Raw genomic sequence first — 27817 nt, 5'->3', positions numbered from 1 at the left:
CCCCCCCCCCCCCCCCCCCCCCACAATTTTCAGGTGCTTAAAACCACAAACTCTTGCCTTTTTCAGCTGGGAGTGAACTGTCTTCTGTAGGGTGAATGTAGTTCTCATCTTCATCGTCCACGGGGACCACGTAATCAACCTAGAAGAAGTACAGACGTGAATGAGGAGGAGGCTGTCCACTCTGGGCTTACTGTCTGGGAAGGAGTAGTTGTTCGGTTTTGTTTTAAAGATTTTATTTATTTATTAGACAGAGAGAGAGAGAGCGAGAGAGAGCACAAGCAGGGGGAGCAGCAGGCGGAGGGAGAAGTAGACTCCCCGCTGAGCCAGGAGCCCAACGCAGGACTTGATCCCAGGACCCCGAGATCATGAGCTGAAGGTGGACGCTTAACCGACTGAGCCACCCAGGCGTCCCTTGGTGATAGAAATGAGCTTAGGAACCTGTACATTCAGGTACATGTTTTTGTCTAGATGTATATTTCTCTTGGGAATATACCTCGTGGTGGAATTGCTGGGTCACCCGGTAGCTTCTGTTTAGGTTTGAGGAACAGCCAAACCGTTGTTCTGAGGTGCCTGCCCCCTCTTCCATTCCCAGAAGTAGCGTGTGAGGGCTCCAATTCCCCCACATCCTCACCGACACTGTTACTGTCTGTCTTTTTGAATGTCACTCTCCTGAGGCGGGAAGTGGTGTTTAACTGTGATTTTGATTTGCATTTCCCTGGTGGTTGACGTTGAGCACCTTTATGTTTGCTCCTTGGCCCTTTTTATATATTCTTTACATAAAAGTCTACTTGACTCCTTTGCCCATTTTTAATTGGGTTGTCTTTCTATTTTTAGGTTGGAAGAGTTCTTTAATGCTCTAGATAGAAGCCTCTTATCAGATATATAGTTTGCACAATTTTTCTCCCATTCTGTAGGTTGTCTTCTTACTTCCTTGGTGGTGTCACTTGCAGCACGAGAGTTTGACATTGTGAAGCCTGTTTTAACTATTTTTTCTGCTGTCGCTTGTGCTTTTGGTGCCTAAGACACCTCTGTCTAACGCAAGGTCATAGAGATTTATACCTTTGTTGTCTTCTAAGAATGTTATAGTTTTAGCTCTTACATTTAGGTGTCGGATCCATTTTTGGTTAGTTTTTGTCTATGGCGGGAGAGGAGTCCACCCACCTGTTTTTGCACGTGGATATATGTTTATCCTGGCACAATTTGTTTAAAAACGATTCTCTCCCCACTGAATGGTCTTGGCAACTTTGTCAATAATCAGTTGACCATAAATTAGGGGAGAAAGTGATTTTACATTGCTAGGAAGCAAAGGAGATAATCAGATCCCAAATGTGGTTTTTGCAACCCATCTTGGTGGGTAGCCCAGATGGATTCTAGAGAAACAAAAACCAAGCATTTATTGAGCACTTATTGGCAAGTGCTCATCTGAGTACTTTCCATGTGTTATTTCATTCAATCCTTACAACAACCCAATAAGGCAGGTGCCATTGTCAGCTTCACATCGAGATGAAGATACTTGAAGAACCCAAGGCACAGAGAAGTGGAGTGGCTTGCTCATGTCCTCCTAGTTAAAAAGTAGTAGAGCTGGGATTCAAGAATCAGTTCAAAGATCCATACTCTTCGCCACTACATTCTAGGACCTTCCTGCCTTGCCTCTTTCTGTCTTATCTCTACCCTTTCTTCACTTAATTGCTATTTCTCATCGCTTTCTTTCTTTCTTTCCTTTTTTTTTTTTTTTTAAGATTCTATTTATTTATTTGACAGAGAGAGAGACAGCCAGCGAGAGAGGGAACACAAGCAGGGGGAGTGGGAGAGGAAGAAGCAGGCTCCCAGCAGAGGAGGCTGATGTGGGGCTCCCTGGGATCACGCCCTGAGCCGAAGGCAGACGCTTAACGACTGAGCCACCCAGGTGCCCCTCTCATCTCTTTCTTTACCTCCAAACCTGGCCTCTGTGACCTTGGATAAGTTTTTCAACCCCTTTGCACCTCATCTGTACTATTTCCTTATCTGTAAAGTGGGTACTATGGATAGTACTATGAAATAGCATCCATTTCATAGGGTTTCTTGGGAGGGCTTAATGGGGTAAATACAAAGTCCTCAGAACACCATTTGATTCCTAGCACTCGTCACGTGCCCGCCACTCATGTCCCTATAGCACAGATGCTCCTTCCGCCTAGGTTTTGCTCCCTCCCCAACTCTCTGGTTAGTCTATACCCCCATGCTTTTCCTGGAACCTATACAGCAGAGCTAAATAGTTTTAGTTATTTATGCTTGTGCTTGACTTCTTCTTTTCCTATCTAATGGTTCAGCCAGATCTTAATGTTGGCCTATTTTTTCTTTTTTAACCTCTTTCTTATCTTGACTGTCCATCTGCCCATTCCAGAATGCAGCCTCCTCCATACTTCTCCTTTCCCCACTGGTTCAGACTTGCCTGAGCCACCTCCACAAGGCTGCTATTAGCAAAACTCTGCCTCTCCCCACAGGGGTCCACTCGCAGCTATTCACGGAAGTGGAGAGCCTTATATAACGCACCATATTCATTTGTATTCCGTGTCTGAATTTATATCTTCATATAGATTTGCCAAATGCTGAAGGATTTCACAGTGAGCCGCTAACAGCCGGTCTCCACGTCCTGTCTCCAGCTCAGCTTCTTCCTGCCAACCTCTTCTCACCCCAAAAGGTCAGCATCGCCTCTCAGACAGACAGAGGACTGGCCAGCCATCCTTTCTTGTCAGCTGACTTTGACTGAAACTAGCCCTTGAGTAAAGTCATAAACGAAAACACTTACAGAAGCAGGCAGGGCACAGCTATGGGGACAAGTGTGGAGGAAGGCTGGGTGCACGCCTTCTACGAGTGCTGGGGACTATGACCAGCGCAAACAAGGGCCATGGATTCACAGCTGAGCTGCAGGGTTGCCATGAGGGTCAGCTCCTTTGAGGCCATGACTGGCTCTGTGTTGCCAAGATTTCTGTTTTCAGGAGAAACTAGAAAATGGGATTTTGTAAAAATCTAGAATCTGGTAGAAAGGAACATATGACACGCCAATCCTTCCACGTGTGAGGCACTGTATTTAGTCCAGTGTATCTGTTCTTTTACTAAACCCTTAAAATAACCTGAAGAGATTAAAAACTGAGGCTCGGAGGGGTTATCTGGTTTGCCCAAAGTCACACAGCTAGTAAGGGTCAAAGCAGGAATTTGGGCCTAAATGCTGCCTCTATCTTATTTAAAAGTTTCTCTTTTTCATCTCTTGCTGGGCTACAAATTATATTAAGGTGGAAAGGTGGGTCATTTTACAACACGTTTATACACTATAGGTTTTGTCATCTATAGGCATTCAGAAACAAGCTATTTCTGGAGACACCTGGGTGGCTTAGTTGGTCAAGCATCTGCCTTTGGCTCAGGGCATGATCTCGAGGTACTGGGATAGAGCCCCATGTCCAGCTCCCTGCTCAGTGGAGAGTCTGCTTCTCCCGCTCCCTCTGCTCCACCCGCGCCCACCCCACCCCCGTGCTCTCTCTTTCTCACATAAATAAAAAAAAAAATCTTTAAAAAAAAGTTATTTCTTCAAAAGCTGTGGTAAGATTATATCCAGGAATGGTTAAGTGTTGCCTTTATTGTTATTTTGCTTCTGAGATCGTTATACTTGCAGGGTTGTTGTAATGGCTGAGCTCGAGGGCTTGCCTTTGTCCTTATTTAAAATGCAAGTACCTCTGCGAGGTATTAGGTATTAGGCCTTATCAGTCATTCCTACAACAGTCTGAAGGAGTTTATCGGTTCCTTTTCAAATGGGAGCTCATCCGTAGGGAATGAGACTCATAAAACCTGGGAGCTCACAGAGCGGAGATGACGAAATAAACCCAGAGTGGAGTGCGGGACAGTGTGACAACGTGGGTCGCTGGATAGCACGGGCTGAGAGAAAAGGGAGTGAGAAGCAGGAGGTGCCAAAGGGAAATGAGGTGCCAGCTCCTCCACGGGCTGTGCAGGGCCTCCCTACCACTAGGGGTCTCCCTACGTGTCCCAGCGCACACCTCTGGATCTCACAGGAGAAAAGGTGGAGGAAAGAAGCAAGGCAGATGGGGCAGAGTAGTAAAGGAGAATAAGGATAGGGAAATCTCTTAGGGAGGAAGGAGAAGATTCGCAGGAAACCAAAGAGAGAGAGGGAGGCTAATAAGAGGGGCACAGGTCCAGTATGGGTATTACCCACACTCTCTGGAAGTGAAAATGCTTACAATAAGGCCATATATGCCCTTTTTGGAGAGAAAAACCTCCTTTCGGTTTACCAGTGGGGAGTTAGAGGGGTGGGTGGTTAGTGCTGGCCAGGAGAGAGGGGCACGGAGGAGGTGGCCAGACCATCCCGGTTCTTCCCTCTCCCCCTCCCCCTTCCTCCTCCCCCTGCATCCTGCTTTCCACCTGGACTGGGAAGCCTTTGGGACAGATTTACATTACCTCATCCTCAAGTTCTTTGGGTTTGGGTGGGACTTGAGGTTTCTGAAGAGAAGTCAGGGTCGGCAGAGTGGAGGTCAGCCTGGCTTTTGCTTTTGCCGAAGGCCAGTCGGGCTTACTGGGAAGCGTCCTGCTGAAGGGTGGAGACTGCCTCTGGCTTGACCGATTGTCTTGAAAGGAACAACAACAAAGTGTAAGATGAAAGGAGCTCTGGATCATTCCCTGAGCCAAGCATAAAACCACCCTCTGTGTCTGTGTAGTCAATGTCTGCGTAGTCACAAATGATTAATCGGGGCATTCCTTATAAGTGTAAAATGATATTTGGCAAAAAATCAACTGCCTGTTGACTTACATTATGAAAACCAACAGAATGTCATCAAAAACATTCTCCCAGGGGAGTGATGGAGACCCGAGGACTCAGGAGAGCCGACAGCCCAGCACTCTGCTAAACAGAGTGGATGGATGCCCTTGACAGCAGAGAGGCCTGCTCCATGAATACTTAACGGCAGTGAGTCTCAATCCTCCTTACCCATAAGAACCACCTGGGGAACTTTAAGAAAATGCCGAGGCGCAGGGCCCACCCAGACATACTAGTTTGAACTTGTAGGGAAGGTCCTGACATTATAGGTTTCAAAAGTTTCTAGGTTATTCTAAGGTGTCTTCAGAGTTGCAACTACTCACCTGAGTGAACCTACATGTTCTTCCCCTCAGTGATTTCCCTCAAATCATGGAGAGCCCGTGAGTTACCCCTCTCTGGAGTGCAGGCTCCAAAGCTAAATGGCTCTGAGTTGGGTCCCTTGCTCTGCCTCTCACTGGCTGCGCTCGTTTGGGCTGGTTATTCATGATTCAACCTCTCCAGGACTCACATTCCTCATTTTTAAAGTGAAGATCATAATATCCACCTTAGAGGGTTTTTGTAGGGAGTAGGAAGAAAACAGTGGGAGCAGTGGAGCAGTGTGTCTGGCGGAGTGGGTGCCAAGTAAACAGGACTAACAAACGGATGGGACATGGTGCAGGGCCAGGCAACAGGGGGGCGCCCAGGGGGAGCTGAGCATGGATTCAGACTGACACAGTGTAGGAGAACCTTAGCATAGGAGTAACCTGGGCGTCCTCATCCTGGGAACAGCCCGGGCACTCACTCTGGCTTCTGCACCCCCCACTGCCCCCGCCCCACACCCTTAGCTTCTTGCAACTGCTGCGCCTGCCACACCCCACCTGCTCTCCCCCGGATGCCTGCTCCTGCCTTGTGGAAGGTGTGTGGTTCACCTCACTTTGGATGCCTCCTGGGAAGCCTCTTGTCGGGTGGTGGAGCTGCGTTCAGGCTCCAGGGCATCTGCTTTGCTGTGCCTATAACTCTGTCAGGCTTTCTAGTTTTATTTGCAGCTTGTGGAGTTTACCGGGATTTCTGAATGTAAGATCTAAGCCCATCAGAAGTAGCAAAACACAGAAGACAGGGTTTGAAGAGCATGGCCTTGAATGAGCTGCTGCGACACCCTGAATGGTAGTTTCCCAGCCTATAAAATGGGCCCACTGCAGCCCCTTCCTTCCCGGGGCTGTGACGCTTGAACGAGGTCACCAATCTGCTGGGCGGTGTGTGAAGCAGAGCAGTGGAGAGCATGGACTTCAGGGGCTGAGCAGTCCAGCGTGCAGCCTAGACCCACCACTTACAAGAGCTGGGTCCCGTTCATTCCCTCCTCTGCACCTCACCTTCTTCCTTTGTAAAGTGAGGATGAATACTTCTTCCATAAGCTTCTTGAGAGGGTGAAGTAGGCCACGACTGTAAAGCACTGCGCTATGAACTATAAAAGCTCTGGGAGTCTGTCTGTCTTGTTGCTGAATGCTCCAGGCTCAGCATAGCTCTGGCACATAGTAGGTGCTCAATAGGTTAATTGTGTCATGAAGCAAGAGGCAATGCCTGGTGCCCTGTGAGGAGGCAGTCAGTGGCAATGATAATGGACACGGAGCCCTTTACACGTAGGGTCATCACCGACATGCCCCCCCCATCTCTGCTGAACTTAGTTACCTGCAACACAGGCTTCTTGGGGGACGTCAAAAACCACACTCAGGTCTGGAGGCTACAACTGAGCTGTGCCCATTTAACCCACAGCCAATTCCAGACTTGGAGCTCCTCACCCTCACCCCCACCCCCCAGTGGAAAATCCACAGTCTAGACTCAGAGTGTGACCTGCCTGCGAAGGGGTGGGCATGAAGGAAGGAGGGGCATCAGCAGATACTGGGATCCTTGAAGATCATCCTTGTTCTGTACGGACATCTCAAGAGAAATTCCAGAACATTTCGTGCATGAAGACCAAAAAGCAGCAGGGACTAATCTCAGGGTTGACTTCTCATGGGACTATCTGGAGTTGGGGTGGGGTAGGGGTGGGAGCAACCATCGGTGTGTGCTCCTTCTATCGTTTACCTGTTTTCAACATTGCCATTTTCCATTTGAGGCATGTGGTTTCTGAATGACCAGATGACCAGTGTGGAGGTGGTGAGAGTGGGAGGTGCCCGCCGTCCTGCCTGCCTGCCTTGTCCCCCTTCCCCTGCCTGGCAGGCTGAGCACCCAGGGTCTGGGGGGCTGCCTTACCTATATACTCGCCCCTGGCGAAGGGCAGGGCTGGGTGCATGGTTCTTTTCTCCTGCTCGGCAGGCGGCGGCTCGTAACTGTCGTCCCCAGTCTCCTCGGCGGGCAGCACGTACATCTCTGAGTCCGAGTGCTCGTCTGGGTGTTCATAGTCGCTGTCCTGCAAGTGCAGACGCCATGCTCAGTGCCCCATCTGTGCTCGGTCATCAGAACAGCTCTGGCTTTAGGGGATGGGAGCTGCTCCCCCAGCGTAGGGACCAGAGAGCGAGGCTTGGAAGGGTTGGCTAAGCAAGGTTGGGCAGCCATCAGAGGCAAAGCTGGGGTTGAGGCCGGGCCTTCCTGCCTCCAGAATTTATCACCTGAACCACTATCCTGGGGGAGCATGTGGGCCACTTAACAGGAAGGGTGGCTGAAACTCTGTGTGTCTGCAAAGAAGAACAGTTGGAGATAAAATACATTTTTAAGAAGACAGAAAAAGGACCCAATAAAATAGAATAACCAACAGGTTTCATTTATCATGAATGCTGAGGGTTGAGGGAAAAGATTAATAATGAGAGGGTAAGGGGATGTACAGAGTACACAGATACCTTTGAGGAGATGAGGTTTGTGTGTTTTTAAACGGAGCTGGTAAGCTGCAGGGGCGAGGCTTTTAGTCTGACCCAGAGTCCATTCTCTTCCTTTTTATTTTTCATTTTTAATATAAATTGTATTTAAGTCTGTATTGAAATTATTGAATATTGAATATTCAGTGTATATTGAAAATACATCGGCATAGTAACAGTTCAAAAGGATGTAAATAAAGTCTCCTTCCTGGCCTCTCAGTTCCTCCCAGGGGCACCGTTCCGAGCTTCTCGTGCACTTTGTTCAGAGATCACTTAGCTATACTCCACATGTACATACATTCATGTGCAGGAAATGTTTGATCAGGACTGAAGAGGTCCTCTGCCCACACTGCCTGACACACTGCCTGATCCACACAGGACTTGCCAGTGAATGCACGGTGCACCTGCCTGCCTGCTGCTCTCCTTCCCCTGCAATCCCACACCACCGCAGGGGTAGTGCGGCATGAGCCCAGTGTTGGCTTCACTGTTGTCTCCTCAGGGCCTGTGGCAGGGCCAGCACTGGAGGGGAGCGCAATATGTTTGCAATGAATGATGCGTGAGGGAGTGGGGGCTGCTCCCCTGCTCAGTCTGTGGGGGATGGGGGAGAGGGGAGGAGTGCGGTGAATAGCAGGAGAGGGGCAGAGAAAGGCCACTGAAAAGAGAGCTTTCCCTGAGGTGGCAGAAGAGCACCGGGAGAGAACAGAAGGAGGTCCTGTCCTTGTCCTAAGCCCCAAGAGTCAGGAAGGGACAGGGAGGGGCAAGGTGAGAAAAGCCTTGTAGGGGGATTTTCCCAATTTCGATAACAGCAGATAGGGAGGCTCAATAATCCTTCTTGACCGTGGCTATGAAGTTCGGCTGAATAGAATAATGGCAATGATAATTATTATAACTGACATTTCTATGCACTGCCTACCTCATGTGCCCCTTACCACAATCTCCTGGGAGCTTTTTTAAGCCTTCAGAGAAACTGAGGCAGGAGGAGTTGTGTAATTCGAGTCTGTGATCTGTGTTCTGGAGAAGCCATAGCTGTTCTCAAACAGACGGTCCAGAAGGTGGAGCGGGAACGAAAGGACGGCCCAGGGCGAGAGCCTGAGGCTGTTGGGACCCTCCTCATCCTGGCCAACAGAAGGACCTGATCTCTGTATTTCGGCATCCCAGGGAGACATCAGTGAATGTACTGAGAAAGGGTTGCTTTACTAAGCAACTGGAAACCAAAAGAAGCAGTAGGCCCCCAGACGCATGTGCCAGCGGGGAGCCGGTTTGGGTGCCCACGTTGAGTCAGTTTTCGTGGAGCCGGCATGGGCCTTTCTAGACTTGACTACCTGGGGGCTGGGGAGCAGTGTGCATACTGGGGAGGACCCGGGGGTCTTCACAGCCCCTTGGGCAGAGCAGCTTGACTGAGAGCACCAGGCTGGCCGAAGGGGCAGAGAAGGTAGAGGAAGAGCAACTCCCCGTCAGCTGCTCCCGGTAGCCCAACGCTGACCCTGGGCTGCCTACCAGACTGTAACCCCATGAGACCTGGGCTGAGACGGGGTGTCCAGGCCCCGGCATGGAATGAATGAATGAGCTGAGCTGCTGCCCTGGACTCGGAAGAGACTGAGGAGGAGGAAATAGGTGCTCAGAAGTGCTGAGCTGGCCCTTCATTTGGAAGATCTTTTCTGTGGGATGCGTACTATGAGCCTCTCCTATTTCCAGCGTAGTGAAATGATTGAGTGCCTTTTAATCAAGGGAATTAGAAGGGAGTCTATTCAAACTTCTGAAGGAACGGTTTTAAAAAACCTCCCCTCAAATTATTCTGTTCTGACAAACAAAATTCTTTCATTCATTCATTTAATCCTTGAGCAAGCGCAGTATGTTGGACAGTGGGATGGAAACTTTGAAGAAGGGGGTTTGTGATCAGGCAAAAACCTTCTTAAATTGTTCATTCATTCATTCACTCATTCAGTTAATCAGTTAATATTTATTGAGCACCTACTGTATGCCAGCTACCATGCTGAGCACAGTCCCTGCCCTCATAGAACTTACATTTTAGCAGGGGAAACCAACAGTAAATAAATAGTGAAGAACAGATAATAAGTCGATAATCAAGCATAAAACAGCTAGCACTCGTGATAGGTGCACTGAGGAAATGTTCAGGGCCCTGAGACGGAGAGCAATGTGAGGAGGAAAGGCCTTCCTGAGGAGACAGTGAAGCCAAGCTTGAAGGACAAGAAGGAGCAGAGCAAGTGAGGAAGGATGGGGATGCTCTTTGGTTTCTCCTCTCTTCCCTTCTTCCTTCACCCGCCCAAGGTCCAGGAGTCTGAAATCACCGAGCAGGCAAGACCACGACCTGTGACAGGACTGAGGGCAGACCTGCACACCTGGGCCGTGGTAGACAAGGCCCTGCTTAGGGGTTGCGAGGAAGGCTGGAGAGGTCCATCTGGCCTGGAGGCCACAGGCCTGGAATTCATTCTGTGTACAATGGCTCTCCAATAAGGTCAAAATAATTGTGAGTGAAGGTTTACTCAATCTTTATTACAGCTGGGACCTTAACTTTGGATGTTTGGCCTTGGGACACAAGCCATCCCCTCCTCTTCAGGCTGATTTTATTTGCGTTTTCTAAGTCCCCACCGTTTGCTCTTTTTATCCAGCCAGAGAGCTCAGTTTTCATGGCCTCTCTGGACGCAGAACCCCTCTCAACTTTGCTTCAGCGCTGGCTGGGCGCGGGCAGCCAGCAGGGGGCACCGCTGTAGCGCATCTGAGTGATCCGTGGCTGCCAGGCCCTGGGAGGAACTCCACACCCAAGTGACCTGCAGAGAGGACTTCTCATCCCCTCTTTCTACAAATCTTCTCTCTGCAGTTGAGAAGGGAGGTACTCCAGTCTCATAATACTCCAAATAAACTCCATGTGGCGTACCCAGTGTGGAGCTGGCCTCAGGCCCAGTGGGCAGGAGTCCTGTGCTCTCATTCCACTGGGCCACTTTGTAACTGAGTGGCCATGGGCAAGTGCTTTTCATTCTCTTAGCCTTGGTTTCCTTATCTGTAAAATGGGGTGTGTGGCTGTGTGGAGGCCCTCTTGGATTCTGTCCAGATAAAACAAACAGAGTGGAGCAGGCTAACATTCTGGATGAATTTGATATAAATGAAGGGTAATTGTTGTATAAAAAGTTTTTAGGATGTCTTGTCCCTACAAGACTTCACCCAGGAAAGAAGAGACCACAGGGGCCCTGTGGGCTGCGGAGCCACCTGAAAGAGGTTGACGGTTGACTCTGACACATCACCCTCTGTCATCATGGCCAGGCCCCTCGCTCACTCTGTGGTCCCCAGGATCTGCTACAATCCTCTTGGTCACAGCAAGCACCTTGGAGTTTAAAAGCGTGATTTTGAGATCTGAGGGCCTGCGTTTGAATTTTGAAACTGCAAGTCACTTAAACTCTCCATGCCTTAGTTTCTTTACCAGTGAAATGAGCGGGGCTGATATTCAAAATGTTTGACAACTAGCATGGCTCAGGTCCTGACATGGCCCTAAAGAGTGGCCCAGAGGCCCCCCGCTGTGCTAGGCATTCACTCTTTGGGGCTGGTTTGTTTAGGGCTCCTAGATAAACCTAGGCAATGATGGGGCATTGGGGAATTCAGGGCAGAGGACTTTGTCAACTGATATGGAAATATTTAAAAACATTTCATATTTGTTTTGGCTGTGCTGGCGAGTACTCCGAACAGCAGCACTGAAGATGGGGATGAGAATGCTTACACACGGTGCTGTGGGAGGATTACGTGAGGTAATGTGGATGAAGCACTTAGCCTGGGACGTAGTGGTGCCAGGTCAGGTCAGCCACTATGGGGTTCTTGCTGCCTTGTCTGCAGGTGACCCTTCCAGCCCAGCTAGCTCCCCGCTGTGATGTGCAGCTGACAACCAGCATGTCCTTCAGAAACAAGCCTCTGCAAAGGCCTCCCACTGACCCCGATGGAAAACACCCTCCGGGTCCCAGAAGCAAATACTTACGAAGTCATCGGACCACTGCTCCTCTTCGTCAGCAGGGTTCTCTGCAATGGCACGTGGGAAGCAGAGGGCACAAGCATAAATCTCAGCCGGCCAGCCCCACCCTGTCCACCACTATCCCACGCCCACCTTCCTCGCCCTTGGGCTCCCCGGTCTTGTTTACTTGGCCTTGAACAGTTATCACACTTATCTCATGTTCATCCACTTTCAACTCCTCTTTTTTCAAAATATCAATTCTCAAAGCATATCAATTCTCAAAGGGAAGTCCCACAGGCAGAGACATGGTACATCTGAGCCATGTCTGTCTTTGGTAAGGAGCATTTTGGGGACTTTAGAATAATCCAGGAGGCATCTGCAATTCATACCATGTTGCTTCTCAAGATTGCTATGAATCAATACGTGGATGGTGTAGTAGAAGAGGAATGGACACAGAGTCATATAGACCAAAAGTCCCATGCAGGCTCTGCTCCTAACTCGTCGGAGAATGGGCAAGACAGCTACCATCTCTGGGCCTCAGTCTGTAAGATGATGGATCACTTCTGGATTCTCTGTGGCTCTAACTCTGACTTTCTTATTGAAAAGCATTTACCTGGTGCTTTACTACCTGCCAGACAATATCATCAGAATTTTTCACTCAGGTAGCTCTCTCAAAAACCTTATGAGGAAGCTGAGGCCTAGTGAAAATAAGTCATTCGCCCAAGGTCAGATAGCAAATAATAGAGCCAGGAGTTGAACCCTGCAGGCTGACTTCCAAGGGCATGTTCTGGATTCGAGTGCCAGGCTACCTCATTGCCTTTGAATGCCAGGGTATAGGTACTGTCCTGGGCTCTGCAGGCAGGATAAAAATGTCTATAACAGGTCTCGAGGAGCTTAGGATCTTGAAGAATGAAAAAGATCTGAATTACAGACAGCCAAAGAGAATATCTGACTCCCTTTTCTCCAAAACACATTTAGAGTATGAGAAGCTTAGCATACATCCCATCACATAAACTGACATTAGAGATTAAATACAATCCACTCAGCCATGTAGGAGATCAACCAGGCACAGGTCCACGTGGCAGAGTGGCTCCAGCAACTGTACCAGAGAGGCTCCTGGCTCTCCTCCCATCCCCCTGAGCAGCCACAGTGAGGGGGCCCAGTGGATGGTCCCTGAATCCTCCAGGGCCTCAACAGAACATTTTCTTGCCATTTCTAGCCTCTGTTATGGCAAACCACTGACTCCAGCTCTAGGGGGAGTCCAAAGAGGCACAGGGAAAAGAATTGAAGAGAAAAAATGGTGGCCCGAAGGAGGGGTTTAGACCAGAGTGGCCAGATTTTAAGTTATGGCAGCAACAGCGCCCTCTCTTGGGAAAAACATGATAGGCCCTAAGAAGGAGCTTTATTTTATGAGCCAAATAATGGGCCCAACTCTGACATTCACAGAAGATAATTCTTACTAAATTATGATTTGGGCTAACTTATACCGAATTAGAGTGTACTGCAATCACTGGGGTTTTCCAAGAAACTCAAGAAGACTAGGTAAGTCCTCTTCTCAATATACCAATACCTGGTACAGAGGACGATACATTTCTAATACCTTAACTTTGGGGATAATTGAAGATCAGCACTTAAGGTGGCAAGATGTTTTTGTTTCAACCTTTAAAATAGAAACCTTCATAAAATACCTTTATAAAACACACTTCCCTGCCTTGGTCAGCTGTGTTTGTGGAGCCTTTTCTCAGGAAGCCAGGGCCCACTTTCTGGTCACTGCTGAAAGTACTTGCAGAAGCTGTGTAACTACTTTTCTTGTCCCCATTATCTTTCCTCTCCAACACATACTTCGTACTGTTTCTAGTGATTTTCTTAAAATAAGGTTTGGACATGCTGTTCCTTTCCTCAAGAATCATCAGTGGCTCCCTCTGGAGTAAAGTCAAGGCTCTATGTCAACATGTTTGGATGCCGCCCCCTCCTGTCCTTCCCTGGACCTCTCTAGCAGTCTTCCATGTTCACTGACAGTGATACTGGGCAGCGTGTTCCTCCCAGCCTGCACTTCTGATCGTTCTCTGCCCTGCCCGGGCTATTGCCCTGGCCCATTTTCCTTCTTTGTGTGGCAATCCCTGTTACACTTCTACCATACGGTCTTCCCCAGCCCCTCGGGTTCCAATCCATGACTCCTTCCTCTGGGCCCTTGTAGGTGCTGCTGGCACCCTGACGGCACGTGTGGTCCATTCTGCCCTGTGCTATGACCATTTGTTTGTGCCTCTCTGTATGAAAAACAAGGCCTATTTATCTTTGTATCTGGATGACATCTGACATTTGTAATCCATGCAGTAATAAAAGTATGAGCCAACAAATGAGTTGAAGGAACGAAAATTAGGATACCAATAATAGATTCCATTTATTAAACACTTGCTATGTGCTCAGGGCTAAAATGAGTGTATTTTTTCAATTATCCTCCAAACAGTGCTTTGTGGTAGGTGCCATTATGATCTCAATTTTATAGTCAAGGAAACTGGAGCTAAGAGACGTTGCAAAACTTGTCTGAGGCCACATGGCTGGTGAGTGTGGGGGCGGGTTGGAGGCCAGGCTACCTGTGTTTGCCCTTGTAGCTGAAGTCTCATGTAAACTGCCTGGCCCTCTACTGAGCCTTCAGATAAAACCTAGGAGAAACAAGAACGGCCCAATCCAGGCCTCATGGAGCATTGAGGCAGAAAAGAGAAAAAAGCATCACCCTGTGGTAGAAGTTGCCTGATGGCGCCCCTCCTTCCCCCAGCTACACCCATCTCCTGGTCCTACAAGCAACTCACGACATCCTACTCTTAAAGTCACAGCCTGCAGGCCATTTCCCAAACTAAAAAGCATGATTGTCCAAAGTACTAGATCCAGGGGCGCCTGGGTGGCTCAGTTGGTTAACTGTCTGCCTTCGGCTCAAGTCGTGATTTCAGGGTCTTGGAATCGAGTCCCGTATGGGGCTCCCTGCTCCTTGGGCGGTCTGCTTCTCCCTCCCCCTCTCCCTCTGCTCCCTGCTTGTGCTCTCTCTCTCTCTGTCAAATGAATACATAAAATCTTTTAAAAAATAAATGAAAGATAAGAATACTTTGAAAACAAAACAAAACAAAAACAAAGTACTAGATCCAAAGTACTGGGTGTTCGTCCAGCATCCCAGGGAGCCTCCTAAGTGAGTGGGTTGTGGTTTTAGAACCAGGCTCCCTGGCTTCAAATCCTGGCTCTGCTCTTTACTTCCTGCTTGGCAGTGGACCAGGACTTTGTGTAAAGCTCAATTTCTCACCTGTGAAACAAGGGTAAGAATAGTGCCTGCCTCATGTGTTTATGAGAATCAAGTAATACAATACATGTGAAGTGCTTCCCAAAGCCTGGCACACGGTAAATGCTGTATTAATGTTACTTATCATTGTCTTGGGTATTGACAATGTCTTAATAAACCCTCAAAACGATACCAATTCTATTTCATGCTAATGGCAACCACACAATATGGCTACCATAAAGAAATAGACCCAAGAGAGCCTCTAGTGTAGAGGGTGATGCTTTCAGGAGGGCAAGTTCAAGTTTAATATGAGCTGGGTGGTTTAACTTGGGATATAAGGTTGCACGTCCCTGGCAGAAAGCTGAGATGCTGGTTGGGCCTCCTTATTAGGGAGAGCCTTTCCAATTGTGGCATGTACCTGGGTTGGGGCTTATGTTCCATTTACAGTGCCACAATCCCATGCCCATAATAGAGGGGCTCCTCCCCTTGCCTAGCCCAAGCTTTGTGATTCACGTGCCTCCCCAAGCCTGTGGGCACAGCAGCTGGCACTGTGAGGCACGTGGGAATGCCACGATGGCCCCACCTCAGTGTCCCCTCCAGGGTTTGGAGCTTGGGCTCTGGGGTCAGCTGCTTTGATCAAAATCCTGATTCTGCCACTTGCTAGCAGTTTGAACAGGCAAATTGCTTAACCTCTGGGCATCCGTTTTCTTACCATGGAAATAGATGATAAGTAGAGCCTGTGTCATGGGGCTTTGCAAGAATGAAATGAAATAGCCCAGGGAAAGTGAGTAGAAGGGCGCCTGACATCCATCCATTGAGTAAGAGCTCAATGGATGCTGCTGGTTACTATTAATCTACTTTAATAACAAACTGAAGGATAGATCAGCACTGTCCTCTCCAAGCAGGAAGCTGAGGCTCAGGGAAGTTATAAAACGTTTCTAGGTTCACAGTGTTTAGGGACCAAAGCCGGGACCCCAAAGTCCAAGATCTTCTCACCCAGCCATGGAGGTAACAGACCTAGCGTCTAGAAGAACAGCCATGTATCACACTGAGGACAATCCAGAGCAGTGTAAGCTTTCCTGACAAATGTCTCAACACCTGGAACCACCGCCAGGTGCTGGGAAAGTTCTGCTAAGGGTGTGCTCAGCAAAGGCCGAGGGCTTGCATGAGGCTGTGTGGTGAAAGTGGGATTGAATGGGGCCTTGAAGGATGGCCAGGACTCGAGTGAGAGAACAAAGATGAAGGAGGGCATCCTCCTTCCAACCCCTAAGGCTAAGGCCTGTGTCTCAGCCCTAGAGGCAGGGTTTAGCTGATGGCTGGAAGGGGCATCCATAAGGCATGTGCCTGGAACGAACACGCTGTATTGGAGAGTCAGGGGAGAAAACAAAGCCAGATTGGTTGCCAGTCAAGGGGGTGCTCCAGCCACAGAGGCCACTGTACGTCCCAGTGATAAGCTGGAGGCAGGGAGGCTGATAAGGACGGTGTTTGAGCAGTTCAGGCATGAAGAGACAAAGGCTGAACCAGACCAGAGGGCTCGGGATTGGGAAAGGATGGCTGGAAGGAGAGTAAAAGAGTCTGTGGCAAGAGCTTGAGTGAAGGGATGAAAGCAAGGGTGTGAATGGAGCCTTTCTGTCCTGGGTCATGAGCAGCACCAGAGACCCTGGGCGTTGCGGGGTGCCCTCCACACTGCATGTCTGGCACCTGCTCAGTTGTGGCCCTGAGTCAGCTCTGGAGGCCATGCTCTAGGCCACTGGGCCTGCAGCTTCTCCTCTTACAGAGCTGGTGGTGGGATGTGGAGAAGCAGTGCGACGGCTGCAGTGGGATGCAGGAAGGAAAGAAGGAAAGAGGCTGGGTGAGATGTGGTGGTGGAGGCGGATGCAAGGAAGGAACAGAAAGCAGAACTACAGAGGCTGCGGGGGAGGCAGCCTGTGGACAGTCCCCCTGGGAACACCCCAAGAGGAGAAAGGGATGTGACCGTGTGGGGAGCTGAACTGAGCTAACTAGGAGAGGTGATTTGCATCTAAAAACTTCACATCTTAAAAAGTCCCTTTGTCTGCATGTCCCTTCATCCCTTCTCAGAGCCTTATTAACGGGGGGGTGGGAGGACTGAGTCCTGGCTTGGCCATTGCCTGGCTGTATGACCTTAGGCAGCCCCTTGGCCTGTCTGGTCTCCAGTTAGCCCTAACACGAGAAGCTAAGGGTGAGTGGTCTTTCAGGACTTTCCAGGTTTTCAAATACCTTCGAGTCCAAGTTTCATTCCTCTATTCTTAGTTCCATGAGGCAGGACTGATGGTGAATGCAGCTCTCCCCGTGTCAGCCTTGCTGGTATCATGAGTCAGAGTGGAGACAGGGAGACAAAAAATCAAGTGAATGCTGGCTTCAGTAAGGACACTAGGGCAAGGGCGAAGCAGTGTTATAGTTTGCTTCTTTAGTGGATGGAGGGTTGCTATGGATTCCCTGTGCTTATTACAACAGCCTCTGGGTATTAGGGCCCAAGGGTCCAAGGAGAGAGGCCTCGTTCAGTTCTGACCACTCAGGGGTGTGTGGATGGCCAGTGGAACGTCCCTCCACCAACAGTGTGACCTTAGGCAAACACTGACCTGTTGGCATTCTCATTTATTATTGGACTTCCCACTAGTCATGAAGCACCTGAGGTCGGGGGCTATATTTTGTTCCCTACTCCATATCTAGTAGAGTGAGTGTCACACAGGACGTACTGTGTCATATTTGTCAAATGAGTCAAAGAATGTGTGAAACAGCAGAAGCACCTGGAGATACTGATTCCAGAGAAGAAACTATTCAAATGACATAATTTCTTAATTTTATCCTTGGAGTTACACAGAACAACTCTATCTTTGTTTTCTTGAATGTCTAAAGACTTGTGCTATGTGGCTATGAGGACAGACTTAGGAAGCCACTAGGAAATGGACTGTATCTCTGTCCTGCCAGGCCTGCCTGTCCTTGACAGGACCAAAGAGGATTGGGAAGTCATCACAGGAAATGTCCAAACAGAAAGTGGGCCTCATTTGTGATGCATGTTGGTGGGGGAGGGGAGGTAAGCACTGGGTTGGACATTAGGCTGTGGGATCTTTGGGTCTCCTTTTAGACCTGGGACTCCATGATTCCATAATTTTCCATCAAAATTCAGGGTACTTAGCAGATGTCATTTGCTTTGTTTTCTTTTCTTTTTTAGAACTTGGGAGAGAAGGATGAATTTGTTCTCATTTATTAACTAAGCATCTTGCTTGAGGTTTTTTTTTCCCCCTTGGCTTTTGATCAGGTAGATTTTAAAGGTCAGGACAGGGTCTTTATTTTTTAATTTATTTTTATCTTTTCACTGCAAAGGAATCTCCTGGTCAACTGTTGAGACTTGCTGATTGATTGGCAAGGTGAGGTCAATAAGTACTCTGTAACCTAGAAGTTCTGGAAAGTGGTCCAACAGGTCAGTCACCAGACTTGATATGTTGGTCCGCATTTCTTAGTGTGATAAGATTTAATTAGTGCCTAAGAGGAACTCAACTGTCTGATTTATTGCTATCTTGATCAGAGACAGAAAAAAATATATAGTAAGCATCCTTTAAGGTTGCGATTTGGTTCTAGTTGTTGTGCTGTAGAGGAAGAGACTTCATTGATGTCTGTAGCCTTGTGGTTTTCATTAAGGGCTCTATAGGTCTATCCATGTCCAGGAAATCTTTATATTTAAGCCAGTAGAAAGAGATTTTAGACCTATCTTCCCAAGGCATTTCTTCTAGAAAAGGGAAGTATGCTGGATAATTTATTTTGCTTACCACTGCCATAAACAATACCAATCTCAAGACTAACTACTCTCCGCTGACAAAATTGATCCTAGTTGGAATGGGTAGCAGGGCTAATGTCAGAGAGGACTGGGTAACCATGTACCATCAACAATTTATCCCCCCCCCCCAATGCTCCAACCCCCACTGACCCTCAAGTATCCATTTTAACAATTCTCTATCCAGGAAGCCTTCCCTTCCCCTCTTCCTCCACACCCTCCACTTCAGATTAGATTAGACACTGCTGTATGGACTTTCATAGAACTTTGTGCTTCCCCATAACCCTGAACTCCAATTGCTTTTACATCATTGTATCTTCTTTTCTTCACTATAAATACCGTGAGTGTGGAGACTATATCTGTCCTGTTCAGCACTGTATCTCTACTTAAAACCATGTATGTGCCTGGCACATGGAAGATACTTAAGAAATGTTTGATAAATAGATGAGTGGATGGATGGATGGATGGATGGATGGATGGATGGATGGAATACTACACCTCTACTATAGTCAAATGCCCAACAGATTTGGGCATTCTTAAAATTAGGATGGGCACTCTTGTTTTCAAAAGAGTAGAACATAGTTCCCTTTTCAAGAAGTAAATATGAATATGAAATTAGTCAAGAGTCCAAGTATTTTAGGAATACTCTTACCTGAGGCATAATCCCTTTGAGGAACACTCGGAGGTGCTTTGACTTTCAGCCTATAGATAACAACCATTAGACAAATGGTCAGTGAGTAGGACAACTATTGTCAAGGCCCATAATAGAAGCACATGTAGAGATAACAGACAGATAACTAACAGCATAATGGCTTCTTTTGGACCCATCACTTTGAAAGCCTAAATGTATTGTGAATGGAGCAAAGCCATTAATCAGAGGTCTCCCACCTCCCTCATCTCCCCAGCATGTAACGGGGCTGTGACTTGGCAAAGGTGAAGTCCAGTGGTGGAAGGGTTCTCAGAGGTCAGAATACTAGCAAGCACAGAGTTCAGAGGTTCAAGGAAGAGAAATGTTGATTGGTTGACAGGACGGTAAGAGAAGATGAATTCTATTTTAATAAATAACTTAATAAATGCCTTAAATATCAAGAAAAATAGGAGCTTTAACAGAGCACTTGGGTTGTAGGTTGGGCTGAGATCACTTTGGCACTATTAACAAAAGTGCCAAATAAGTGAGCAGTGAGCGTCTGCAGGTTGGGCACTGTGATATTTAGCCTATTGAGAAGTTGAACTGTTTCAAGCACTCCCAAAACTACTTTAGTATCTTCATGCATATATAAAATGTTTGAATATTCACAATCCTTCCCCCTTCACTAAAAGAAGAAAATTAAAATTACATTTTAAAAATGTATCCCAATTTTTAGGCTTACTATAAATTGTGACAACACCTCCCATTCTATTATTTGAAATGGGTAAGTTTTCTAGTAAATTACTATTCTTAATAATAGTTGCCCATTTTATTTAAGAATGATTTGCTTAATGAAATTTAAAGTATATATAAATAAAACCTACATCCAGTAGCCTTTATTTACTAAAACATCACATCCTTTTTCGAAGCGCAGCATAAGGTAACCATTACATGCAAAACATATTTCATTTCTTGTGGAAAAAAGCAGTACAGAAATTCATGTCTGATTACAAAAAATTAGCCCGATAAACTAGAATTGTGATGTTGCAAAAATAACAATACTTATATTTGCATAGAAATTTTGCTTTTTGTTTCCCCAAAGATTCTCAGATCTATTATTTTATCCAATTCTCACGGCAAGCCAGCATGTGCTGGGGAGATAATATCTTTAGACTTCTGATGAGGTCCAGAGAGAAAGATTAGCCATGGTGTTATAGGGGGAAAAAAGCACAAAACCAAACAAGGAATGGTTCCAGGTCTGTTCTTGGACCAGTAAAATTTCGAAAAACACAAACCAACCATTACCAGTTATTGTCATCATTTCATAAGAGAAAAGAAGGGGTATTTTAACACCCAAAATGTCTGGAGGTTATCATCTCGGGATAAAGGATAAAGGGGCTGGTGGTTACTGAACACCGACCAGGAATAAGAGCTGTGGTTTGGGCCTCACTTAGCAGCCGGCAGCTGCATGCCAACCCCCAATGCTTCAAGGTCCTTATTTTCTCATTTGGCCATGGACCAGTGACAACTCTGTCACGGTCTTGTGTTAGGAAACCAGTGTGTTCAACCGTGCTTCCTCCTTTCAAGGTAGCACCTGTTGCCTGGCAACGAGTAAGAGCGTAACAGCAGGTCACTCAGAACCAAAGGGCCACTGACTTCACCCAGGGTAACGACTATGGCAGCCATATTTTCCAAGCTGAGAAGAAACATCGTTTGTCAAGTAAAAGTGTATTTTGGGAACAATGGGCATAATAAAATAGAAACTGTCTGAAAAACTTTGAGCTCCATGGCTACTGTAAGTATGCCTGACCACGGAACAGAGAGACGTTTTACACAGAAGCTTCGTATTACTGAGAAAACTGGTGTGTTGTAAAACTGACAACTGTGGGATAATTAATCTAGAATCACTACTGATTAAAACAACGACTAGCAGGGTTCTCTCATGTCAATGAGGTTCTGCATGTGTCAGAAATATTGAATGAGAGCAATCACACACCTCTCTCCACCACGGGACAGAACATGAGGACAAATCCTCCTCCTCTAGGAGATGCTCCACAAGCAGAAGACCATTTTAACTATTTTATGATAATCACTTATACATACTGAGACTCGTTTGCATTTTATAGTCTAAAAACACCATAAAACACGATTTCGTACTTTCGAGATTAACAAAGACCAAAAAGAACGAAGACATTTTGTTCTGAAGGCATAGGGAAATGAACTTTTATACACTATATTAATGGTACAAAATTTTTGGAAAGCAATCTGGTAATATCAATAAAAATTTCAAGGGCATAAATTCTTCCATCTAGAAATTTCATTTTAGGAATTTAGCTTTCTGGCATACTCAAAATCTCTAAAAATTATTTATCAAAATATTATTTATGACAGTTAAGTTGAAAGAAATGGCCACAATATTTTTAGTAACCTTATCGGATTGCCCTCCAAGAGTATGTCAGTTTAAACTCCCACATCTCTTTCCCTTTAAAAGGTGTTCACCAATACATAGCTGGTTAAATGAATGATAATATATTTATAGCAGACTATTAATCAGCTGTTCAAAATGGCATATGCCTTATTTTTACATGCCATCAATCAAAGATGTCCATGACATAGCATTAAGTAAAACCACTAAGCAAAGTCACGTTGGTAGAATGGTTTATGAAGTATGATGCCATTCATGATGAAAATGTATGTGTGTATAGGTATGTACTATATCATGCACATACAGATATATATACCAGACTCACTCACGACAATGTCTATTTCCCCAGAGTTGGTTAAGGTGGAGATATGGAGAAGTGGAAGATTTTGACTTTATGCAATTCTGAACTCTTTGATTTTTTTTTCCCTAGGGAATCTCTACTACTTTCATTATCTGAATAAAAGAACTTAAACAAAAATTTAATGGAATACGATTTCTTCTCTCCTCTTAACTTAGATTTTGAGTGGCAAATACAAGTATGTATAATTTTTATCTTCTTTTTTTTTTTTAAATCTTAAGAGTTTTTGATGTGCAGGAAGCTTAGAAATTCTAGCTTTCTCTCTCCAAGTGCAAATTGAAAACACTATTTTAAAGCGGTAATGGAAAGAGCAAAAATTGAAATATGGAAAACAGGCATGGCATCCTAAAGATGCTAGGACTATGTTCTTATAACTTCTTTTTTGGATTTCTCTAAGTGTGTCCTAGTGGACTTTAACTAAGCAGTTATAGAAGCTGATTGTCCTGTTTCTGTAAACATCTTTGTTGATATTTGCTGGCACCTTGAGTGGTACAGCTCACTTTTACTGCAGTGAGAGGGAAAAGCAAAGTACCCTGAGTTGGTCACTCCATTCATTTGCCATGTTTCCTGAATATGGATCTTATCACCATGGACTCTAGCCGTGAGTAAGAAAGGGTTACATGCTAAAGAGGGTGCAACTCCTTACTTGCGTAACAGAGCACTTTGTTCTCTTCCACCTAGCACAGTCTGGAATAATGTGTTATTAATATAAATGAATGCTTACACAGTGCTATGGAGTTTAACTTACTTTTTGATTTTGTTCATTATTCCACCTTCATTGTTCTTGATATCATGGACCATCTTTTGAAGCTGCCTGCAAGAAACAAAATTAAACATAAAATATTAATAACTAGGTTGATTTTTTAAAAAGTTTTCTGTCCTTCCTGAATATAAAAAGAGAGAAAAAAGGCCTACAGTAAACCCCCCAAACAGCATGAATCGTATTATATTTAATTAAGTTGGCCCTCTGCTACTTGAGTGAAGGGAAAGTGTGACTGATTCTGTAAGGAACGTGGTCATTGGGCCGTGTCCCTGTCCCTGTCCATTGGATGTCTGGGCCAGGCTCAGGCTCTGAAGAGAAATTGTGATTTCTAGATCTGCCGAGTCTGAGGACACAGGTGAGGCAAAAGCCCTCTGATAAACCTCACTGTTCACCAATGATTGTTCTTAGAGCATTCACATTGCAAGATGGAGCTACCTTGAAGGACACATGAGCTGAAATCAGGTCCAAGATTTTTTTGGGGTGAACTTTACTAGGTAGAATCTAGAAAAACTGTCACCAAAAAGTTGTACATACACAGAAGCCATAAAGAAAATGATTAATGAATCTGACTGCATACACACTTGGAAACTCTGTAGAACAAAAAGTAATATGCACAAGATCAAAAGATAAATGATGTGCTGGTAGAAATATTGGCGACACAATAATAATGATGATTCTGTGTTTTGATTGACAAAGAAATCTTATGGCTCAGCAAAATAATTATTAATAATTCAGTAGGAAATGGGCAAAAGATGTGAACACATAGCTAACAGAAAAGAACAAGTGGCCAACAGACTAATGAAAAGATATTTAACACTACTTATATTTAAAGAAATCTAAATCGAAACAACAATGAGCTATGTTCTACCTATCAGACCGGCAGAGCTTAACATGATAACACCCGGGGTAGATGGGGTACAACAATACAGATATTCTTGGGAACGCACGTTGTTACAATCAGTATCTGTTAAATTTTAAAACCTTCATGCCTTTTGACCCAGAAATTCTACTGCTAGGAATTTGCCATCATAAACATGGTCATAAAACCATGCCATTATGTACACATAAGCATTTTGCGTAATAACCCTAATCCTTCCTGCTTCCCTCCTAAAAAACCTGGAAACAACCTAAATGCCCATCAATCATTAAAAGGGAACTAGTTACTTAAACTTTGATAAAGCCATACAATGGAATACCACAGACCCTTAAAAAAAAAGAAAAAAAAGAAACACACACCTGTATTGCTGACACATAAAAATCCCCAACACATATTAAGTTAAACAGAAATGATGAAGGAGAGGGAAAAAAAAAAGGAAGAAAGGAAGGGAAGTTCAGAATGATGTGAATCACATATTTTTTCTATGGAATGAGAAAGGACACGTACATTCCTGAGTCAGTATGTGCCTAGCTTTTTAGAAGGATATGCAAGCAGTTATTCAAAGATTGTTTTCAGAGGCAATAGAGTGTTCTCATACAACTTAGGAAAAGGTACCCCTTTCCTCTGGGTGAACACCTGAGCCGTGGCAAGGCGCACAGCCTGGCAATCCGTCGAGGAATAGATTTCAGCCTCTACTTGTCCTCAAAGCTGGGTGTCCTTGTATCAACTGTGTAGTGAAGGCTGGCGGCTTGAGCGGGGATGGGGGCTTCCGTTTTATAAAAAGGAGACTTTCTCTTCACAATGAAGATTTTTCTATATTATTTGAATGTTCATAGCTTGTGCATATATCATTTCTATTACCTGTTTTATATACATATATAGAAAAAAATGTTAACAGGGTTGGAGTACAGGGCCATGGTTTTTCTTTTCATAATAACTTTCTGACTTAAAATATATATATAAGTATATATTACTTATATATATACAAGTACATATATTTATATTTTAATATATTAAATAGTTTTAATATATATAATTTATATATCAAATAATTTTAATATATAATATATATTTAATATATAAGTAATATATACTTATATTTATATATTTACATGTAAATATATATTCGTGTTATGTATGAAATATTTATATTTATATTTTATATTGTATATAAATAATGATGTATATAAATATATAAAATACATATTTCTTATTTATATTTATATATACATAAATTATACATTTATAATTTCACACGGTTCTGTCCTCAAAGAATAAGATAGTTGAATTCACTTTTCAGGCAAACTTTCCTTTGTTCTGAGGAAGCCATATGACTGGTCCCTATAGTTAGCAAAATGTAAATCTTGTACACAGTCATCGTTCTTGGAGAAAATTGTGATTTCCCATAAACCTGATCGCAGACTTCTCTGACTCTGGGAGCTACGCCTTGAGTTAGGTCATATGAATAGTGGTGCACAAGTAAGCTTGGCAGAGGTCTATGAAACCCCGCTGACTCGGGGGAATCTGGAGGAATATTCTCTGGCTCTGCTTGGATTTAGGACGCGTATGTTGCGAAGCTCTTCAGTGTGGGCGGAGCAGTTTCGAGCCTGAGAGGAAGCTTGCTGGAGGAGCTCTGCGGGGCCGGCCTGCCGGCGTCGCCGCTAAGGGTTAATTTAAGGCTAACTAACCCACCGAGGCTGACGCTCTGCCGTAGTTGTTCACTGACAGCCGTTGGGCACTGAGGGGCGGAGTGAGATTTACTGGGTACGGATAGACCCTCCTCCCCTCAACCATTTTCGGAAAAGGAAGATTCTCAAATAAGGAGTGGGAACTTGCACTGGGGAGTTTAGGGGCTCTCTCCACTTCCAGGTCCAACGACTGTTAGGAGCTCATCCTGAGGAGCACAGACCAACCTGAGGGATATTCATTGGAGGACAGATGGGGAGGGATACAGGAGTGGCTGGGTTCGGGCTCCAGCTCTGAGAAGAACCCTACCCGGCACCACTGCTACCCATTTGCAACTAGAGAATTCCTCTCCATTGCCCCCCAATGTTCAGTGGTATCCTGCTGTTCGTTGTAGCCCGGCCTCAGCTGGGCTGTGGGGAAAGGTGTGTTCCATGGACTTGGAGGAGCGAAGCGCAGAGGGAAGGTAGGCTGGAGGGTGGAGTAGAAGGATAAGAGAAACTTCTTTCAGGACAACCTTAAGGCTGCATCTTGGGGAATTGTCTACAAAACTGGGCGACCCAATGAGAGGCCTGTGTTGGGATGTGGGGAGAGGTCGGTGCCAAGGGGTAATTTGGATAACAAAGGAAATGAGACCACATTTTATATCCCTAGTTAGGGAGGCTGATTCCATTCATATGAGAACTGAGCAAAGCCTCAGGCTCAGCAGCAGAGAGGAAAGAACAGATGAGGGAGAAGGGAGACCACTGCCCATATAAGACATACAGAGGGTCCCTAGAGCTGGACCTTTGAGTTGCCTCAGAACGCCACAGGGTTCTAGAGTTTGTTCAGACATATCCTGGGCCAAGCTCCTATCTCCTTTTCCTGCAGAACTCCAGGGGATCTCTGTGACAGAGGAAGGGGGGAAAAGGAAAGATAAGAGGTCTGGGCATGGAGAGAAGGAGAGATGAGAGAGTAGCTGGGATGGTTTGACTGGGAGGCAATTTAATACTTTCCAGTGCAGAGCGGAAGGCAACTCTGGCTGTAAGCGGACTGAAATTGAACAGAATGCCTTCAGCTGAATTAATTCTTAGCTAGGTTCAAGGACAAAATGAGCCAGAGTAAAGGATGCTGGCTGAAGTTTGTCAAGAGTGGGACACAGACAGAGTAAGAGGGAGCCAGGGGCTGATTTGTATAAGCAACTTTGCTGCAGGTATAGATAAACAGATGTAAACTGTTGCAAATGACTTTGATGTAATTTTGTCATTTGCTCAACTTGGTATCTGATGCTTCTTGGCCTTTCCTAATTTCTTTTCATTATAGATTGTTAAAATAACTATAATCATAATATATAATTATAGCACATCGTTGAATTGTTTCATAAACTATACATTTTGTGTACAAAATTTTTCTTCTCCTTCTGCCTCTCGTTCACCCAAATCCTGATCCCACAGACTGACTGCTCAGATAGAGCCACCAAGCTTCTGTTACCTGGAAAAACACAGTTCCCCCAAACCAAGAAGATGTGATGACGCTCTCAGCTCATTTTATCAACTATTCAAACACTGTGTGATGCACAGCTTTCCTCCTCTCTGGCATTGTCTGTCCCACCTTGGAGCACTTTTTTCCTCTACTACAACATAAAGCATATGCAAAAGGAATGTATAGCTGGACTGTTCCCAGACTTAAATACCAGCTGTCTCACTGTGATAAGTCATGTGTAGGCGAAAATAAGCATAAAACAGCTTCTCTTTGGGGGCGCCTGGGTGGCTCAGTTGGTTAAGCATCTGCCTTTGGCTCAGGACATGATCCCAGGGTTCTGGGATCGAGCCCCGCATCGGGCTCCCTGCTCTGCGAGCCTGCTTCTCCCTCTGCCTCTGCCTGCTATTCCCCCTGCTGTGCTCTCTTGCTCTCTGTCAAATAAATAAAATCTTAAAAAAAAAAAAACACCAAAAAACCCAGCTTCTCTTTGATTAGTCCTTTCAGAGATATTCCTCCATAGATGGCAGAAGGATTACAGGATCACAATTTAATTTTTAAAATTGTGAAGACACAGCCATGTTCACATCGCAAAACAAAATGAAGAGACTTACCTAATATATGCTTTAAAAAGATGTTAATATGGCAATCCTTACGAAAATAACACCAGCATTTTTCACAGAGCTAGAACAAACAATTCTAAAATTTGTATGGAACCAGAAAAGACCCCGAATAGCCAAAGGAATATCAAAAAAGCAAAGCAAAGCAGGAGGCATCACAATTCCGGACTTCAAGCTGTATGACAAAGATGTAATCATCAAGACAGTACAGTACTGGCACAAAAATAGACGCATAGATCGATGGAACAGAAATGGATCCATAACTATATGGACAACTAATCTTCGGGACAACAAAACAGGAAAGAATATCCAATGGAAAAAAGAGTGTTCTCAACAAATGGTTTTGGGAAAATTGGACAATCA

The 27817-nt window shown here is 45.5% G+C and overlaps 1 protein-coding gene across 1 annotated transcript in view; it reads right to left on the bottom strand.

The window, feature by feature from the left end:
• The window catches only part of BLNK (B cell linker), a 104262-nt gene that overhangs the window by 24793 nt on the left and 51652 nt on the right, over positions 1-27817 (bottom strand). Inside the window, 6 exon segments of the mRNA XM_040623877.1 lie at positions 58-139; positions 4444-4610; positions 7028-7184; positions 11609-11649; positions 19295-19344; positions 22802-22867. Of these exon segments, the coding sequence (XP_040479811.1) occupies positions 58-139; positions 4444-4610; positions 7028-7184; positions 11609-11649; positions 19295-19344; positions 22802-22867 (563 nt within the window).

This window comes from Ursus maritimus, unplaced genomic scaffold (genome assembly GCF_017311325.1).
Source record: "Ursus maritimus isolate PB19 unplaced genomic scaffold, ASM1731132v1 scaffold_7, whole genome shotgun sequence".
Classification (NCBI taxonomy): domain Eukaryota; kingdom Metazoa; phylum Chordata; class Mammalia; order Carnivora; family Ursidae; genus Ursus; species Ursus maritimus.
The sequence above is the reverse complement of the archived record's forward strand: the minus strand, read 5'-3'. Positions and strand labels throughout refer to the sequence as shown.